Below are 20,117 nucleotides of genomic sequence, written 5' to 3' on the forward strand. Positions count from 1 at the left end.
GTCAATAGCCCTTCATCTGTCAGAATTTCGTTTGGCCTAGGTTACCAGCATCGTCTTTGGAGTGAGCAGAGCATTGAGTTACGTTGCCTTCTCATCCTGTGGGGAAGAGAGAGAGAGAGAGAGGGAGAGAGTGATGCTCCTAATCATTTATTTAATTCCTTCATCAAAACTAGTTCCATACTTGATTTATTATCGATCGTCAACGGAAATGCAGATGACACAACTCGAAATATCACTAGGGAAGATCGACGGTTCGCCTCTTTACTCCCTGGTGACCGGTTGCTTTGATGAACCAGCTATTTACAAGAGCCATGAAAAACGCTTAGAAGTCAATGATGGGCTCTCCGATCGTCAAGTTACGCTCCACCGTCCACGGCAAGTCAAAGAGCTTCGCGGTTATGAACTTGAAGATCTTGTTGACGTTGATGTTGTACGTCGCGCTCGAAAAGAAGAGCGTGGCATTGAGGGCCTTCGCGTACGCTCTTGCCTGCGAAGCAAATTACAAATGAAACTAAGTCATGAAAGGATCGTCCATTTCTTCTCGGGTCAGGTTTTCGATCTTATCGGCGAATTCTCCCCGTCCTAAAAGCTGCAATGGGTGGTCGGTCTCATTGCCTGAGATATTTCGAGCTCAAATTCGACCGTTCCAAGTCTTCCTAGTCGGTCCCCATCAACACCTAACGCAATCAATCAAGGCATTATTCTAGCCGGACCGTCCACACGTGCCTGACCCTTATCACCCCCCACCTCCATTATTGCGACCCGTCCTTTTCTAGTCCCTCCCTTGCCGACTCCATCTCCTAAAATACATCGAAACCTTATGTCGTCTCGACTCGATCGACCATTGAATCAGGCCAACTTGGCCCTTAACTTGCGGAAGAATGTTCCCCAAAAGTTGTAAGGTGATTGATCTTCCTAAACAAAAACATAATAATAATGGTTTGGGGATTTATGGGTCTAAACTTTAATAATTAGTCCCTAATTCGATCTTCAAGTGGCTCTTTTTTTTTTTTTTTGGGTTGGGGAGGGGGGTGGACAATGGATTGTTCTTTGCTACTAATTTTCTCTAATTTAGATTTAGGGGTAGATAATTGAGGCATTCTTTCTAATTGTTCAAAAAAAAAAAAAGATGCACAAAGTAAATTGTGAAAAATATTACCTGGCTTGCTATCGTCCATTGTAGATCTATGGGCAGCTGGATAAAATCATCGAACTTGGTTCCTACTATAATCGGGATTGCCGTCTGCCCAATCAGCAACCAGAGTCAGCCCCAAATAAAAAGTGATTCTTACAATTTTAGATCTATAATTTTCGAATTTTTCGAATCTCTAATGTTCTTTAGAAAGAATGAGAGAACAAAACTTTGTGAAAACAATTACCTGATTCCACCTCCTTGCTTGTTGATACCAGCTTATGACACTGCAACCACACAAGTTATCGCGGTTACTTAAGGATTAATCCTATCTTTAGCCTCTAATTATCCCTCCCTTGCTCGCCCCCCCACACACACAAAAAAAAGAAGAAGGATACAATCACATTGGCTTAATCGATCCGCCTGATCATTAGACGACCGGAGGTAAGACTCACCTGTTTAGAGTACAACGGCTCGTCAGGTCGAACATGAACAAGATCGCGACGCAGTCCTTGCAGGCGATCGGCACATGATCGTCGGGTCTTCCGTCGCCTGCACGACCAATCAAACAGGAACGCGTCAGTTTCAGATTCGACCGGCGGACGGACGGCATCTTCCGACGCCGTACGAGGTTTGCGGGGAAATGCCCCGAATGGATTGGTTTCACCTTCGACTTCCCAAATGCTGTAAGAGATGCGTGCGCCATTGACCAACAATGTCTTGTCCATCAGATTCAAGCCTTTCATCTCCGAGCAGTTGATCTCTTCTTTCTCGTCCCCCACGAAATTTACCTTCGCCAACCCGAAAAAGAACCCCAAAAAAAAAAAAAAAATTTTGCATCAGAAATTGCTAACGAGGACCTGAGATGAGAATGGTCGTGTCAATTTCACTTTCCACGCGAAATAAAGATAATCCTTCCATTTAAGGACTCACCACAAAGCTAGTCTTGCCAATCTGCTGATCACCCAACAGGCCGATCTTCAGAGCCACCAAATCCGAATCCCCGTCGCCGCCGCCGCCGCCCCGGCACGCCGAGGCGGCCACGGGCAACGCCGAGAGCCCGGACGTGGGCTCCACCCCGCGGGACGAGGCGGGGTCCCTCCGGGAAGTCACCGGCAACATCCGGTACCGGCAGCGCTTCCCAGGCGGCGACGAGGGGCAGGCGAGGATCTTGTGCCAGGAGCGGCAGATGCACCGCCTGAGCGTGGAGAAACGGCGCTGGATCCGGCGCCTGAGATCGAACCGGACCGCCATTTCTTGGGTCAGGAAGCTCCAACGTACGGTGGGCTGGTGGGGGTGTTAGCTAGTGCAAGAGGATGGCCTTGGAGGAGTGTCTCTCTTCCTTCTTTATTGGCCATGAAAATGGGGCTATGCGAGTGCAATCATGTTTGGTGTTAAAGGAGGGGCGTGATATTTTTAGGAAGGTGGTGATGAATTTAAATTATTTATTTATATTTATTTGTCCTTTGGGTGTTTTTAATCTGTTGCAACGACCTTGTTGCCACGAATGCGACTGATTTAACGGGGATGGTTGACCGGTATGGTGACGAATGGTGGGGGAGAGTGGGAATAGTCCAAATTGCCGGCTGATTTGTCCCCACTCGCACCCCGATTCGAGGGGCAATTTGGGGAAATTTCCATTTCGTACTCTTCCCCCCCTCCAACTCATTGGGCTCCACTTGTGGGATCTCATGGATCGTTTTGTGGTGAGTCATTCCCCCCACCCCCCCCAAAAAAAAAAAAAAAAATTATAAAGGCTTACTTGTCGACAATATGTGATTTTATTCGCAGGCTGCCTTGGTTTAAAATAAATTTTGGTCCATAGACTAATCGAACTTGATTTGGATTGATATTGAGTTTAAGTTTGATCCAAATTGGAAGTATCGAAACACGAATTTTGATCCATAGTAATTTCCATCACCGTTTCTTCGAAGTGATATGAAAATCGAAGATTTTGAAACATGAGAAGGGCATCTAACATGTACGGCAAAGTCAATGACGTTCTTTAGCTGTATTTCAATAGTCTCAATTCGAATCCAATTTAATCATATACACGTGTTTTCTCATGACAGTTATTAAATTTCCATTGACTTTTTCTCTACATGTTAAATACCCTTGGAGTATTTCAAAACTTATATTTTGTATTTTTCCGACTTGAATAGATTCATTTGACCTTATATGCACATCCAAAATCTACGCCCCGATAGAGGAATCCAATGTTGGGGATTGTGTAATTTGAAAAAGAACATGACAACATGGTAAAATAATGTGTGGGAGGGTGATGCAATTCGAAAGTAAGGATTGTAATTGTAGGTTGTGAAATTGATTTTAGTATTTGATATGGAGAGCAAAGTTGACAACACTATTTGTGATTTCTCATAATCCGTGTTTTTCCATAAAACTGATCTTGAAAATTTGTATATATTATACCCCGTTATAATTATATTCTTGTATTTGCAATAAAATAGTTGTTGAGGGGTGCCCATGACAACAGTTTTATTTTCCTTTTTTTTTATATTATTTCGAGAAACAGGTTCGAAACAAAAATTCGTTTGGTAAGTTAGTTTGGTTTTTCTATCTTCGAGATAAACTTTTAGCACAGAAATAGGTTTGGAACAGAAATAAGAATTAGAAACTATCTACTTTTCCATTTCTGAAGTAATAAGAATTCCTCTCATTACTCTCTCTCTCTCTCTCTCTCTCTCTCTCTCTCTCTCTCTCTCGCATCCCTCAGCCACCGCTTTGCTCTCCGATCCTCGACTTTCATTTCCCCTAGCAGCCGGTCTCCAATTTGTTCGTCCCCGGCAGAGTCCTAGCAATCGGTAACTAGAAATTTTATGTTGTTATCTAACGAATTTCTATTTTAGGAATAGAAATTTTGTGTCGTAATCAAACGCATGTCTTTGCTTAGAAACTCGTCCGGGGAATATAAATGGAAGAATCTATTTTTGGTAAGAAATAGAATTTGAGAAGAGAATGGTTGTCATTCGTGTCCCGATTGTGTGGAATTATGCAAGGCATGAACATGTGCTGGTATGTGGTCATTAAGATGCTAACAGCACTTTTATGTGAAAAATAATAGGATTGCAATCTCTTTTTCCATTGGTACTTATTTTAATCGAAACCCATGGTACTTTCACTTTCTCATATACAAGTGAAATTATTAAAAAAACTCACAAACCTATTATGCTTGTGCCAATTTAGTCATATAACTTTCAATTTAGCCAATTGAGTCCTTCTGGTAGAAAATATGTGAATGCCGCATGTCTTGCGTGGCTCGGCTCATGCTAATGTGGACAATTTTTTTTATGAATTTTTAATTAAAAATTATTTTTTATTCTTGTATTTGAATTTCTTATCGCTTTTGTTTTAATTTTTGATTTTTTTTTCATTAGAAGAGAGTGACCGATGACCCTCGCCCAAATCACCGGAGACCCTTGCCAGCTACACAAAAAAAAAAGATATCAAAAGTCAAAAATAAAAAACCAGAAACCAAAACATAAACATAAAAAGAAAAAAAGAAAAAAATTGAAAATATTGTTAAAAACTATCCACATCAGTATTGGCCGTGCCACGTAGGGCGATCGGCGTTCATTTCATCACTTTCTGGCCAATATGACTCATTTGATCAAATTGAAAGGTTTATGACTGAAATGATAAATGCAATTGGCTTATGGCTTTTTTTGGTAATTTTTTTGGTAATCTGCAATTTCATTATAAGCAGAATAGAATGTTCAGTGGAGGGAGTTAGGAATAAGGGATAAAAAGAATCTTTATCTTGCAGAGAAGTTTGAAGGGGGCAAAGCAAATCCAGATAATTCACTTTACGTTCTCATTATAGTTGTAAGCACATCCATTTCCAAGCTATCCTGTTTCAATTCTAGAAAAGTAAACTTTGAAAATAGCTGCTTCGGTTTCAACGACTCAAATTTTACTATAGCCATACCCATGATGTCATCTCAATCGTTCACTGGGGTATGGTAGCAATAGAATCCGATGACTTTGGCTGAATAACGCAATAATCAATTGCTTGTGTTTAACCTACTCGAAAAATAGTTTCGTGCCCCAAACGAAACCCTAACCAAGACCCCCGCGGATCAAAGTCTAGGAATGACCCTAGAGAACCAACACCAAGAAGCAATCTATCTTGACTTAAGTCTCCACAACAATTGTTTGAAATTGGGATCGTGAACTATAGTCATGGGGGCCACCGGCGGAAACATGGAGCGCAAAGAAGTCTACAACCCACCAAACTATCAATTACCACCCCAACCCCTCAAACCCTAATATCTTATTCAATCAAGAATATTCTCTGAACATACATAGATTAGAAACGTCAAAATCCGATTGGATGCCTAGTAAAATATATATTATTTGGCCGGTAGCTATTCAAGCAAAAAACTCAATGATTAGATGTCTATTCTCCTTCCAGATACTCACCCTTGTTCTAGAACTATTATATGTTATCTGATGACGGCCTGACAACAAAATCACGAATTTATAACATCCAAGAGCCTTTCGTCCTCGAACGATTGCGGTAAGATCGTCCCTGAATTTCATAAACACGAGCATATATCATACTCGTGGACGCTCGTTCTCCCGCACAGGGAGCGATAATATGGAGAGTCGCAGGATGGACTTGCAACGGCGGATTGATGTGTCCCATAGGATAAGAGAAACGTGTTACTGATACAGATCGTAGGAATCCTCTAATCTCTTATGAGAAAACAAAAGAGAAATGGTATGACGACTCGATCTGAGATTTTAGGATCGCATCGACTACTCCAAGTGCCCTCACACGTAGCCTGGCCACCGGTACCGACAAACCTCTCCTTGGGAGAATAGATGGGGCGATTAGGGTCCGTCTTCCCGAAGGAAAATTGTTCCCGAGAAGTTGTTTGTTGAATTTTCGATGTTTGGATGGCGATTGATTAAAAGATTTTCATAACAAGTTTTCCCTGGACTGAAAACAACGAGCTTAAGTCAAGAGAAAAAATGACTTCCTGGCAAAATGAAGACCATTTTTCCTAAATCACCAAACAAACAAAAACAAATCAACTCATTTCTATGGAAAATATTTTCCTTTGTCATTAAGTTTTCGATGAAACAAACGGACCATTTTTGGAAAAATTTTAAAAAGGCTTTCTGAAAATCATTTTCCATAAAAAGAAAATGTTTTCCCCTTTTCAAGTTAGGGAATTCACTTTCCTAACTTTAGGCTTGCATATTTTTTTTCTTGAAAAAATTTCAAATAATGGCTCTCATTTTCTACCAATAAGGATGCGTTTGGTCGTCGGGATTTCGGGTCGGGATAGGATTGGATATGATAGGATAAGAAATCTAGGGATTTGGCCATATCCTATTCATCATTTGGTGAATCATGGATTTAAAGTCGGATATTCTCATATCATATCCTATCCCGCATTTGGTAGAAACCGTATATCAATATAAATGATGTATATGCCCTACGTGATGCTCATGAAATATTCCGATCTTATTATTATAAAAACAATGTTCTCATACAAAAAAAAAAAACTTGAAAATATACACATTTTATTAGATTTTTAAAACTCTTTGCAAAAATAAAAAAATAAAATGAAAATAGAAACAAATGAGACAAGAAAGTTAGCTTTTATATGATGGATAAGAGAAATCCTATCCGACCTTATCCTACCCCCTCCCCTAGGATTTTTTTATCCGGGTTATATCCCCCTATATCCGACATTATACTATTCGGGATACCTACCAAACACGGGCTAGGATAAAACATATCCTATCCCGAGTTTTATACGGACGACCAAACGCAGTCTAAGTGTATGAAGTGGTCATTATTTCAAATAAAGGTATGCCCTTATTGTTTCAAATAAGGACTCGCTCAAGGGCAATTTCGTCTTTCAATTTTCAATTTTTTTCCTTTTTCTTTTTTTCTTCGCCAGTGGCCGACACGAAGAGGGCTGGCCTTCGCTAGCCACAGGAGAGGTCGGCAGGGGATGGCCTTGCCTCGACCAAACAGGGCCGGCCGTCGGTGAGGGTCGCCTCGCGCGAGCCCTCACAGGCCTCGCTTGTGGTCGGCGAGGTCGGCCTCGCCAGCCACGCCTAGGTGAGGCGACTCTCTCCTAGATCTTGCAAGGGCTGCCCTTGATGCCACAAGCGAGGTGACCCTCGCCTACGGCGAGCTCTCTCCTAGACAAAGCCGCAGTTGGGCAAGGCAAGGCCTTCTCTTAGCCTCGCCCGTGGTCGACAAGCATGGCCCTCTCCTAGCCCTCTCTAGACAATGCTAGTAGCCAGTGGCCGGCCACTTGCAAAAAGGAAAGAAAAATAGAAAAATGAAAAAAAAAAGCAAAAAAAAAAAATTTCAAAAAAGATGAAAATGCTCTTGACTAGGCTCCTATTTTAAATAATAAGGGCACTTCAAATCTTTATTTGAAATTAATGTCTATTTCAAGCTCTTAATTGAAATAATGCACATTTCATGCAATTATTTGAAAAACGAGAGCACTTCAAATCTTTATTTGAAATTTTTTTATTTTTCCTTAAGTGGTTCTGTTGATCGATCATATTTAACAAACTAAAAGCGCGAAAATTTGAGAAATCAATTCGAAGAAATTTTTTTTACTCAAACGAACACACCTTTAATGTATCATACACGTTAACGCTTTGTCGATGGGTGATACTAGTAATGATAGAGCTTATTTAGGTTCGCCGTTCCATAATTAGGTTGACCGTCCGTGTTAGGAGAGCCGGTCGATGAACCATGTGTGATTAGGCCACGTTAGTTGTCGCGATCGGAACCCTAACGTTCGGATACATATGTGGAGCCCCTAGAATAGTGTCCACACACAAATTGGGACCCACATCAATGATTGCTCACTTTTAGGAAAAGGCTAAGTCACGGTAGGTGTTGTAGTCCAAGGAATTAATGGGGTACCTCGTGAGCATACGTGCATTTTCAAATGGCGACAGTAACGTGACGACTACGACGGCGAGATATTAGGTTTAGTTGCAGCGTCCATTCCAATTAACAAGAAGGCATAATTTTCTGAAAAAATAAAAAAAAATTATCAAAAAATTCTAAATTTATTGTACAAATGCTGGTCCAACTTTAAACTTTTTAATATGATCAATTTAGTCATAAATTTTTTAATGATTTGAGGAAAAATTTCAAAAAAAGGCCCTAGTGCCTTTATTTTCTCAAAATGAAGCCCTAAAGTTGACATTATTTTAAATAAGGGTCCGAAATGCCCGTATAAGGACTTAAAATGGATATTGTTTATAAGGGCCTTAAGTGATCTTATCAATCTCAAAAAAAAGGCCTAACTCATTGATAATAGGGGCATTTTTGTCATTTAGTATTTAATTTTTTTTTCAGTTTTCTAAAAGTTAAAAAGAAAAAAGAAAAAAAAAGAGAAGATATAGGCTGGAGGGGGCTGCCCTCTTGCCTGAGGCCACGGCCCCATCGCCAAAGGGGCAATGGCCATGGTTGGCACGGTAACCGACTCCTCGATGAGGGCCGGCAACGACCGGAGGGGCCTTCAATCCTTGCTAGAGCTGGGAGAGGGCTACGACCCTCTCCTAGATCTGGGCGAGGGTCGTCGGCCCTCACCCAAGTCCAAGGGACTACCGTGGCCCTTGGTTGGACCACAACGAGGGTCCTCGAAAAACGGCCCCCTCTCGCCTATATCTCTTTTTTTACTTTTATTTATTTATTGTTATTTAACTAAAAATTAGGTTAAAATTATGTTTTGACGCAAATGCTCTTGATCAATCGGAATATTTAGTCGGCCGACAAGGTCAGACCCTTATTTAAAATACACATGAACACTTTATGCCCTTATTTGAGATAAAGAGAGTACTTTGGAGCCTTATTTGAAATAAGAATCATTTGAGCACTTTATTTGAGAAAATGAAAGTACTTAGGACTTTTATTTGGAATTTTCTCATGATTTGACAATATAATCATTTCACTAGTTTTGACCAAAAATCACCGATATGGATCTCAATCGTCATACATGACATGGGCAACGTTGATGTAGACAATATTTTTTTTATTTTTTTTTATTTTTATATTAACTTTTTGAATTTTCTTTTTTTTCCCTTCTTCCTCCACCAGGAGCTACGCAACCAACCTCGCTTGATCAAGGAAGAAGGAAAAAAAAAAAGAAATAAAAATAAAAAAAAAGAAAAAGAAATTTTGAGAAATTTTATAGAAAAAATTCAAAAGAAAGCTTATGAAATGATCCACTTTAGCACTAACCATATGGTGTAAGATAGTCTGCGTCCACGTCGGTGAGATTACATTGGCAAATCATCATAAAGTTTATGACTAAATGGCCAAATTGGAAGGTTTAAGACATAATTAGCATCCACAATAATAGGTTCATGATTTTTTTGGTAATTATTCCCTGAAAAATCCTCAATTTTAGTTGTAGTCCCCAATTCTGCCCCGAATTTTTTTCATAAAAAAATACCTCAATTTTAGATCCAATCCGAAATATGGCCAAACTTTTTTTTGTCTTAAACGACTCACGAACCTTAACACTAATCCTAAATCTGCCCCCATTAATCCTCTGTCCAAGAATCGTCGATAGTCATCCCTAATTTCTATATCAAAAAACGATTTCATTTTGGAGATAAATTTTCACGTCATCCCGCTAATGTAGATTTGTTACCAACGTGGAATTACCACATCAAATAACTAATGGCAACTTTTGGACGGAGGGCTAATGGAATTAGATTTATGACTTGATTGAAAGCTCGTGATTTTTTTCGTTAACAAAATGTCAGCGAATGGTTTCGTTTTGAATATTGATGAGCAAGATGGACCGATTGGACCGAGAATCCTCCAGACCATACCAAGTTACCAACGGGTTTGGTCTCGTCCAGGAGGTCACCAATTCGGTCCTCGGTTCCTTAAGGTGTAACCGACGTCGGGAAGGTCCGGTTCTCGGTTCTAGGGAGAACGGGACCGATTGACTAGCCTCCTGGATTGACAAATTTTTTAATTTTTTATGAACCATTCCATTCCATATTTAAAAAGAGGAATCCAAGAGATCATATGACTAGAAAGAATGAGCACATAAAAGATAAATCCAACTTTCAATTCGAGCATGTTCCGTGGCTTTGACGACAGAGAGCCAATAGAAAGACCAAGAAATCTGAGTACATTTACATAGAAAAAGTTGCTGGTCACGGCAAATTCATGAGCGCGGAATTCTTATATGAAAGTTTCAGGCCTAAAATAGTCCACTCTGGAAATACATGCTGTGAATTACAAGCTAATCCTTTTATTAAACAAGTTAATGTGCGTGAGTTAATTTTCTTTTACTTTTTTTTTTTTCATTTTACTAGTTTCATTGGACCGCCCGAGAACCGGACCAACCGAGATCATAATCACCCCTTGAAGATAATTTTCCACATCACCTTGCTGACATGGATTGGTTACGCAAGATTTGCCATTGAAGTGGAAATGCCACGTCAAACAACTAATGGTGATTTGGACGGGGGAGTTAACGGGGGACAATTTGATACAACATTGAAGGTTTCTAATTTTTTAAAACAAAAAAAGTTCAGGAAAGATTTGAGAATAGAGTTAAAGTTGGTGACTTTTTTAGACCAAAACAAAGTTCCGGCAAATTAGGACTTGTGTTTTTTTACAAGAAAAAAAAATTGGGGCAAAATGGGGACTGTAACAATTTTTTTTTTTTAAGAAAAAAAATTTCAGAATATCTAGAATGTAAGGTTTTTATTAGGGGCATTAGGCCTTGATAACTTGGTGTGATGCCAAGAATTTAATGGTGTGCTGCCCGTGTAATCTCGAATTATACAACTAGTCCGGTTTATTAATCACATATCATAAAAATGAGTTAATTAATTTTCACATATGGTAGAAGGAATATGTTCGTGGATGATCTTGACACACACGTTTAGATTTGCATATATCTACCCATTTTAACATTTTTTGTTAGGCTTAGATGTGTCAAATAGATGGGTCGGGTCGGGTTTGGGTCGGGTTGAATATCGTCCAACCTATATTAACCCCGTCTAACCCTTTTTGACCCATATTTAATGACTCATATTAGACCCGACTTGCAACCGACTCATACCCGACCTACAACTCATTTAACATATTTTAAGCGGTTCACATGTATATGTTACCTAGATAAAAACTTCATATCAAATAAAAAAAGAAAATTAAATAGTAAAAAATTAGTTAATAAAATAAAAATTGATATCATTAAAATACTTTCATGCAATAAAAATCTAGTGAAATTTTTTTTGGTATTTTTGTTAATTTTTTTAATGTTTTTATTCAAAATATTTTCATTATTAAAAAATCATTTTAATTTTTTCAAAAAGTACTTTTATTTTATTTTGCTTTTCTTTTTTCTTTCATTTTTCTCCGGCCACTGATGGCAGCTGGCAGGACAGCGGCGATCGGCAGCGGGCGGCTGGTCATTCGCGTCCGATCGCGGCATTCACCAATTCTTGCCCGAGCTTGCGGACGGGGCCGTCGGACTGGGCGACGCAGGAGCGGGTCCACCGGCCTATCATCAACAAAACAAGATTAATCCAAATGGACGGCTTAAATCTCCAGGCAAGTACACGTGCCGTAGTTGACAAATGGCGCGTGAATCATTTTTCCGATGAATTTTTTTGATGGACTAATATACCCTCCCCTAAATTAGATCAGATCAATGAATAAATCAACGGTGTATAGATCGTCACAGAGTGGCGACAATCCGGGCAAAGCAAAGAGCCAATGTCTCCTTTTGTGGCAGACACGTACTTTGAAGCAAAAGCTGTCTTGAAGTGTCAGAGCTCACAGCCCCAAAGAAAATTATCACTTCGTACCCGTAAAAGAAAAACAAATTCTGGACAGGCAACGCAATCACTAAACGTCTAAACGCGTCCGGCAGTGGCGACCTGCGGCGGCGGGCAGCGGTCAGGGGCGGTTGGTGGTTGGCAGCGGGCGACTGCGGGCGGTGGGTAGACGGCCGGCAACCTTATATGGCAGTTTTTAGTTTTATTTGTCTTTCTTTTTTTTACTTATAAAAAATAAAAATTGAGAAAATATAAAATAATATAATTAAGTTGAGGCCCATTTACAAGTGGGTTGAGAAGCTGCAAACCATGGGGTCGAAAATGGGCCGAAAGTGAGTTGTGTTAAGATTCATATTTGAATAGACTTTAGAAGGCTCAACCCATATTCGATCCATATTTTAAATTTATCGAACCCATATGAGATCCAAGAGAACAAAAGTGGGTTAAAATATGGGTTTTTGACCCATATTGATCCCTCTAGTTAGGCTACGAGCTATAAGGACGCCCTCACCTACATGATAGATATACATTTTGACTTTTCCTTTTCACACATACATGGGCGAAACCAAGAAGGTAATGTTTACGATTTGCCAATTTACTAAAAGCATTTATTAAGCTACCTAAAAGAAAATTTTGGGAAACTTTTTACGATTACAGATATTTGGATGTATCAAAATCTAAGATAACTCGTATTGTACCCAATACGAGAAAATAGTGAATTGAAAGTTGTAAAGTTTATACAGGCTCATGTATGTACATGGGGAATCCAAATGGTGGTATCAATTTTACATTTTCAGAGACATGCATTAAGCTGTTATTGACCCCAAAAATTGCCCAAGTCCTTGACCGTTGGCTCGGACCGGAAAAGACCGAGCAAGGCATGATTGAGTTAAAATTCCCTAAGTGCCGTTGGTCGGCAACTCTAGGTAATCGACGAGGGCGATGAGGAGTGTTGCCGACAAGCGACGTAAGAGAGAAATTAACGAGTGTCGAGTAATGAATGCCGGTAAATGAGACTGAAGATTGAAGTAAACAAAATAAAATAGAAGAATTAGATCAACTAAACACCTTTTCATATTTGTGATTATTTTAATTTTGGTGATTTAACAAGGAGACCGGGCAAAAAGGTCGGCTAGTTACGTTTAACTGTTTCGCACACCTTTTTTCTCTCTCACCCCTCAACAAAACCATTATCCCCACCATACCATCTCAATTTTTTTCCTCATCTATACACTCTTTCTAGAAAGCGCTTTCCTTCTCTCTAGGGGTTTTCGAGAGCGTTTCATGCGTCGCACATGAGCATGAGCAAACTGCACACCCAGTGCCTATAGTCATGCATTGGTTGCGTGTCCATGGTGGGCCGTTGGGGAGACATGTTGAAAAGATGAAAATAAATGATCAACGTAATTGGCATGATCTTATTCTATATATATGTTTGCGCTTTTGAAGAAAAACTTAGAAGCACCCATCCTCATAGCTGATCAGCAACCCATAAATGCATCAGAGATTCGCCATTGAATCCGGCCGCAATTGACGGAAAAATATGTTTCATACATTTGAAGAATGTTCGGAGGGCTTCTCTTTTGTTCCAAAAAAAAAAAAATCCGACGATGGTAGATCGCGCTAAAAACTTGCTCTAAACTTTTTCTTTTATGTGGATTTGAACCGCACAGAATTGAGCGTAGACAATCGTCCCATGAGAACAATTTATTTAGTTTAGACATCTGTTTTTGGACTCTCGTTCATATCCTTTTTGGGCTGTAGAACACCAGGCTGCTAAAGCATATTAATTAGGATGCACGAGAAACTCGCATTACATACCTTTGAACAAGCATGGACCTTCGCTAACCCAATACTGGTTCACTTCAATGAAAGCGGTCTCCTCACTCGTGCGGTTACTCGCGACAAGCCTCATCTTGAAGAAGATGCGCGAGCTGCTGATTAAGACCTTATTCGGGCAGGATGCTTCTAGTGGTTGGTGCAAGGTGGAGAAGAGAAGGAGATGGAGAAGATTCTCCATCTCCTTCTCTTCTCCACTCGCTAGAAGTGGAGGGTCAGCTCATCCTATTCGAGTACGGCCTTAATCAGCAATTCATGCATCTTCTTTGAGGTGAGGCCATTGCTGGTGCCGATGATCGCACAAGCAAGGAGACCGCGTTCACTAAGGCGAACCGGTATTAGATGCGTGAAGGCCCTTGCTTGTTCAAAAGTATGTAAAACGAGTTTCTCGTGCATCCTTATTAAGGCTACCTTTAGCAGCCTGGCGTTCTACTGCCTCAAGACATAGACGGATATGAACAAGAATCCAAAAGAGACCTTTAAACTAAATAAATTGTACTCACGGATAATCGCCCAGTTCAATTCCACACGACTTCATGTCCACATAAAGATATGTTTCGTACATTTGAAGAAGTTTTGAGCCCGATCCACCACGGGTGGATTTTTTTTAATGGAAAAAAGCTCTCAAAACATTTTTTAAATGTAGAAACATATTTTTCCGCCAAGTACGGCCAAATTCACTGGCGATATATATAAGATTATGTCCACTACGTTCATTTGAAGAAGTTTTGAGCCCGATCCACCACGGGTGGATTTTTTTTAATGGAAAAAAGCTCTCAAAACATTTTTTAAATGTAGAAACATATTTTTCCGCCAAGTACGGCCAAATTCACTGGCGATATATATAAGATTATGTCCACTACGTTCATCTTTCATGTTTGGGCGACGCTATTTTCACTCCCATTTTGACTAAGACACTCATTTTTTCAATCAATAGACTGAAATACCATTTTCCCTCTTCAAGTTATTATTATTTTTTTTATCAACCTAATCAACAAAATTGCCTTTATTTATATTTTTCTTTTTAAATATCAAATTCACAATTTGAATATTAAATTACACCCAAAAAAATATCATTCTATAATGCATCATGCTATCACTTTTCCTAGTGGAGTTTGTTGTTCTTAATTTATGATCCCATGCTTTTAATTAGAAAATCTATATAAAATGTTATAATTTTTTTAGTTATAGCAACTTATGAACACACAATTAACTATTTATTTTTTATGAAATAGTTTGACGAAAAATTTATTTCAAAGTTGAAATTTAAAATCTATATAATTATCAAGCAGATTTTGATATTGTAGGTAATTTTCAAATAGACTTGCGGGTTTCTAAAGTTACAAATCGCTTATCTGTGCTTTTTTTTTTTTTAGCTTTTTACATTTTAATATGAATTGCAAGATGGGATTGAAAATTTTTTTTATACATTCTATGCTTTCAAGTTGGCGTAAGAGCCGACCAAAAAAAAAAAAAAAGCTGGCGTAAGATTTTTTTAGAGGAAAATTTTAAGCATATTTTAATTTTTTTATCCACTTGCTATGAGATTGAATTTACAATCATTATTAATTCCTTTCTTTATATCAAGAGTTGAACATCACAAAATTTCATTTTTTTTCCTTTATGTGTTTATCCTTTGTTAATATATATCTAAATACAAATATGTTTGACATTTTATTATGCTTTTAACAAATTAATCTTTTCCATTTTGTGATCAATTTTCCTTTTCTGTTTTTGTCAAGATCGACAAAAAAAGAAGAAGATAGATTTGTGGATTAGCCTGATAAAAAAAGAAACATTTAATTGAAGAAAGACGGGAGTATTTTAGTAAGTTAACTAGCAAAAAGGAGTGTCTTAATCAAACTTGGAGTGGAAATAGCGCATCCCTTCATGTTTTCAACGCTTTTATCTTTTTGACATGACTCCTCAACGGCCGACCACAAAAGCGAAACCAAATGACAGGGAAGAAGAATGAGGAAGAAGAAGAACATGACGAATTTGGATTTTTTTTTTTTTTAGGGTTTGCTAGTTTTTACCAAGATTTTTTGTACAAAATTGCCCATGTTTCGACCACCGCAAATGGGGAAAAGTGTCAAAAGAGTCCTAAAACTATTGCTTCATTGTCAATTTAGTTCTAAAACTTTTATTGGTGCCAATTTAGTCCTAAATATTTTACATTTATGCTAATTAAGTCTATCTGGTCAATTTTAGCCGTAAATTGCTAACTTGGACATTAGCCATCTTACATAATACGACCGGCATTGACGCCGGCTAGCCTCAGCGGCCCTCGGTGGACCAATGGTGAGTAATGGCAAGGTCAAGCCTTGCCATGGCCGACCCTTTCCCAAGCCGGGGTGGCCTCGCCTAGCATTGTCCTAGTGAAGGCGATGTCCGGTGAGGCTTCCCCGGCCCGGGCAAAGGTTGGCGTCACCAGATTTGGCCTGGACGAGCTCCGTTCCATCAAACGACACCAAAATCGTGGTCGGGGGGGGTGGGGGCATTTCGTAGATCTCTCCAAGCAAAAGATCTTCTTCACATCCTCTTGCGTCCATGTGAAGAAGCAACAGCAGCAGAAGCCCCTTGCCCATCGATTAGCACAAATTCAAAAGTTTTAGGACTTAATTGGCACCAATAAAATGTTTAAGCTTGAATTGACACAAATGTAATAGGTTTAGGACTTTTTTTGACATTTTTTCTCACAAATGTCACACACTCGCTGGCGGCTAACATGTCCTTATTTGAGATTGATTTGGTCATTTTAGGTCCTTATTAGAAACAATGTCCATTCCGAGTCTTTATTTGAAAAAATAATTCAATTTCAAACTTTTATTTGAAAATTTCTTGAAAAAATATGTAAAATCCATGACATTTTGTCGCAGAAACATGGAATCACTTCTTATATTAATGAAAGCTAGATCACTAGGGAAGTTTGGAGATGTGATTTGCACCTATTTAACGCATGATTTTTACAAAGAGTGAAATTTTAAGAAATATACATTTAAACTGGTCATCTATTTCTATCAGTCATTTGATTTGAGCTATTTCTCTTGCCTCCTCTGATCTCAATTACATCATAGATATTTAAGGACACATTAGTTGTATCGTATGGAAAATCATCATGACTGACAAACTAGCTCTTTTCTAAGATGGATGCGCTCAAAACATTTGGGATTTGATCCGTTCCTGCATTTGACCGTTGCCCCTCGAGGGAACGAACGGGAAGGGCACTTTGGAGGTTTCGGTTACAGGTGGAGGGCAATTACGTCTATGCACCAGGACCGCAAGAAAGGATAACAGTCCATCATCTTGGCTTCCGGATAACAGAGGCCTTGGACGCGGGCTCTCGAGCATCCTCGAACGAAAAAGTTCGCAACTTTGGCGCACAAACACGCTCTCTCGCCCCGGCTGATGCGCTCTTGCTCGTGACAATGGTCTCTTCACTCTCTTATCCACTGCAAACATGGTCAGCGCCTTAATTTCTAGTAATCTTTCCTTCATTTTCGAGTTCACCGCGAGTGCGACCTTCTTCGTTTGAGCACAACGTTGTTTTAGCGGTGGTGACACCGTGTTTTTTTTTTTTTGCCCCTGGCCCAGAGGATGTCCGATTAGATTCTACTGAAATTCAGCTTCTGGGTACTTGAGAATTTGAGAGGGTATGGAGTGATTAGGTATGCGTAGTCAGTGGAGGGCATAGAGCAATCAGTCTTTTATGGCACTTGATGTCCTACGGTTTATGCATTTCATCAAAGTTATGTCTGTCATTTAGAGGTTGCCTGTTGAATTCCATGGAAATTGGATTCTTCTGCAAATTAGATTTGGTCTGCATTGGTTCGATTCGGTTAAAGTGGCGAATTGTGGTATTGGGCGAAAAATGTGTGAGGAGTTGCGGAGAAATTATGAGGGTGGGAAATGTTGAAGCCGTGTGCTTTTGCTGACTTGACAATTCTATGTTTCACTCTACAACTCTCTCATTTGGTTACGACGCACTACCGTGGGTTCAGGGTCCGAATCCTATGCCCTCGCTTTCTTGTAAAAGCTCGGGATGGTTTCCTTCTCATGTAAAAGACAAGCCACCTCTTTTGTTGTGCAAAATGCTTCGAGAAATAAATGGAAAAATCTTAAGGGCTTCTTTGCAGCATACTCTATGGCCTGTGATTTACATTTACAATGTGTTTCTCTATTTTCTTCCATGGCATAAGGCTCTCACCAACCCAAAGTCAACAAATTCTCTTATTTTTTTTCTGCCCAGAGAAGTATGGTTGTTTCTTCAGATTTGAAGCCAAAAGGCACAGTTATTGTATAACAGAATCAATCAGACCATGCCAAAGTGCCAGAAAGCTCTCTTTAGTCATTGGGGATAAGGCTTTTTATTTCCCAATCTAACCTCCAATTTTTGTTTCTCTTCATGCGGTAGTGGTATCTATATAGGAGGTTCTTGGTACGTTATCCTTTTCTCTTGCTCCTTGATGAGAGTTTGAGAGTTACAAGTTCGTTGTTCAATTTTATGTTGATCCTTATTTGAATACTGATTGTCCGAACATTCTCTGTTTATCATGTTACAGCAAGCTGAGATCAGCATTTTTGGGCGAAAGAAGCGGCATATGCATTTCTTCTGCTCCTGTAACTCATGTTGGATTCACAAGGAGGAATATAGAATGTAAGGAATCTCGCATAGGGAAGCAGCCAATTGAGGTGCCAAAGAATGTGACTATCACATTAGAGGGCCAGTCCTTGAGAGTGAAAGGTCCCCTCGGAGAGCTTTCACAGAGTTATCCACGAGAAGTGAAAGTTGAGAAGCAAGAGTCTGGGTATCTCAAGGTCAGCAAGGCATTTGAAACTAGAAGGGCCAACCAAATGCATGGACTTTTTAGGTGAGCTCTACTTGGCTATCCTTGCAAAAGAGTCTCTTCATTTGTAGAGGTTGTTTTGCTTCCTCTCTCTATCATCTCACATATGGCGAAGATATTTTGTTGCCGTTGGAAAAAGTAGATGTCCCATTCCTAGAACCGCAACTAGATTGCTGCTTACGGAAGATGCAGAGGTAGCATTGAGTTGTGGAAAATGTATTTGCTAATGTTGCATTTTCCGTGCTTAATCAAAGTTTTGAAGAGCATATTGTTGTTGTCTCCCATTTATGGGACGTGTATAAATCTGTAATAACCAGACCTGCACTCGGAAAGACACCTGTTGAAAGCACATTGACATGCCTGGAATTCATCTCTTTTAATTAAACGTGAGTGAATAACCTGTGATGAACCTCTGTTGCATTATGTATCCTTTCCTAGGAGCGCGTAGACGGACGGCGCGGAAGCATGTCAGCTCCAGTGTCAACTTGTGGAAAGTTAATGGATTGGACTCCAACAGTGAGGTTTTATGGATAGCTAGTGTGTCTGGGATGAAGTTTATGATTTCTACTTGATTCTTTGGCAGAAGAAGGAACTATTCATGCACACTTGCAGTACCCTTTCTCTTGGTTATCCTTATATACCTTCTTCATCTCCTCCCAGAACCTATTGAAGTATTGAGTGCTTCAAACATGCTTTCTTGTCCTTGAAGATAGTATAGTTTTTCTTGAAACCACGACTGACTTCTTTACCCGAAGTGTTATTTTTAGCATTTCATATTCATTTGTCGATTGAATCTCACATGTGCAGGACACTTACTGATAACATGGTTGTGGGAGTATCTAAAGGGTTCGAGAAGAGACTTCAGTTGGTCGGAGTAGGATATAGGGCAACGTTGGAGGGCAGGGATTTGGTGTTGAGTCTGGGGTTTTCCCATCCAGTCAGGATGGCCATTCCCGAGGGCATACAAGTGAAGGTAGAGGACAACACCAGGATCGTTGTCAGCGGTTACGACAAGTCTGCCATTGGTCAATTCGCTGCTTCAGTCAGAAAGTGGAGACCTCCAGAACCTTACAAGGGGAAGGGTGTGAGATATGCAGATGAAGTTGTCAGATTAAAGGAAGGAAAGTCAGCGAAGAAGAAGTGATGGCCCTATCTCTCTTCTTGCTGTAGCATTCTTCTCCATATCTTTTGTTTGCAACTTGTGCCGGTTGCATTTGTTCACCTTGGAAGTAATCCGTTAAGGTTCTGCTTGGTAAGTATTTTTTCCAAAGACTATCTCATCGTGTTCATCCTGACATGTTGCTTGGATAACATGGCCACGGATGCAACTTTAATTGATTTCTCGTTACTCTCGCCTCGGTGGGGATTTATCTAGTGAAGTTCCTCATCTGTGGGAGGAATACCAAGAAAGCGGGCATATCGATATGAGAAAATGTTTGGTTTGACTGCAAGTCTGCATATTTATGGTGAGTGCCAAG

General features: G+C 39.7%; 2 protein-coding genes across 4 annotated transcripts; one reads left to right on the plus strand and one right to left on the minus strand.

Moving 5' to 3' along the window:
* Window positions 1-124: 124 nt before the first annotated feature.
* LOC115752287 (septum-promoting GTP-binding protein 1) lies at window positions 125-2,531 on the minus strand. 3 transcript variants are annotated; one of them, XM_030690407.2, is made up of 6 exons: window positions 2,066-2,529; window positions 1,800-1,923; window positions 1,588-1,684; window positions 1,380-1,419; window positions 1,160-1,243; window positions 125-487 (listed from the first exon to the last, which is right to left on the minus strand). In XM_030690407.2, exons 1-6 carry the CDS (start codon window positions 2,384-2,386, stop codon window positions 323-325), a joined length of 831 nt encoding a protein of 276 aa, XP_030546267.1. In that variant the 5' UTR covers window positions 2,387-2,529; the 3' UTR covers window positions 125-322. The 3 variants fall into 3 exon arrangements, with proteins under 3 accessions (XP_030546267.1, XP_030546269.1, XP_030546268.1); XM_030690409.2 differs by lacking the exon at window positions 125-487 and adding an exon at window positions 613-797 and having other exon boundaries at window positions 2,066-2,531; XM_030690408.2 differs by lacking the exon at window positions 125-487 and adding an exon at window positions 809-998 and having other exon boundaries at window positions 1,136-1,243; window positions 2,066-2,531.
* Window positions 2,532-17,100: 14,569 nt separating this feature from the next.
* Window positions 17,101-19,914, plus strand: LOC115752371 (50S ribosomal protein L6, chloroplastic). Its single transcript, XM_030690522.2, has 3 exons — window positions 17,101-17,255; window positions 18,355-18,663; window positions 19,447-19,914. The coding sequence occupies exons 1-3, from the start codon at window positions 17,221-17,223 to the stop codon at window positions 19,781-19,783; spliced, it is 681 nt and encodes a 226-aa protein (XP_030546382.1). The 5' UTR covers window positions 17,101-17,220; the 3' UTR covers window positions 19,784-19,914.
* Window positions 19,915-20,117: the final 203 nt, after the last annotated feature.

The sequence above is a fragment of the Rhodamnia argentea genome, chromosome 10 (assembly GCF_020921035.1).
Source record: "Rhodamnia argentea isolate NSW1041297 chromosome 10, ASM2092103v1, whole genome shotgun sequence".
Taxonomy (NCBI): domain Eukaryota; kingdom Viridiplantae; phylum Streptophyta; class Magnoliopsida; order Myrtales; family Myrtaceae; genus Rhodamnia; species Rhodamnia argentea.

Excerpts from the sequence above, each read along its gene's own strand:
- LOC115752287 (XM_030690407.2), bottom strand. The coding sequence starts at position 2,386 with ATGGCGGTCCGGTTCGATCTCAGGCGCCGGATCCAGCGCCGTTTCTCC. Across the intron at positions 1,685-1,799 it reads CAGCATTTGGGAAGTCGAAG|GCGACGGAAGACCCGACGAT; the intron begins GTGAAACCAATC and ends TTGGTCGTGCAG. Across the intron at positions 488-1,159 it reads AATGGACGATAGCAAGCCAG|GCAAGAGCGTACGCGAAGGC; the intron begins GTAATATTTTTC and ends TTTGCTTCGCAG.
- LOC115752371 (XM_030690522.2), top strand. The coding sequence starts at position 17,221 with ATGGTCTCTTCACTCTCTTATCCACTGCAAACATG. Across the intron at positions 17,256-18,354 it reads TCTTATCCACTGCAAACATG|CAAGCTGAGATCAGCATTTT; the intron begins GTCAGCGCCTTA and ends ATCATGTTACAG. Across the intron at positions 18,664-19,446 it reads CAAATGCATGGACTTTTTAG|GACACTTACTGATAACATGG; the intron begins GTGAGCTCTACT and ends TCACATGTGCAG.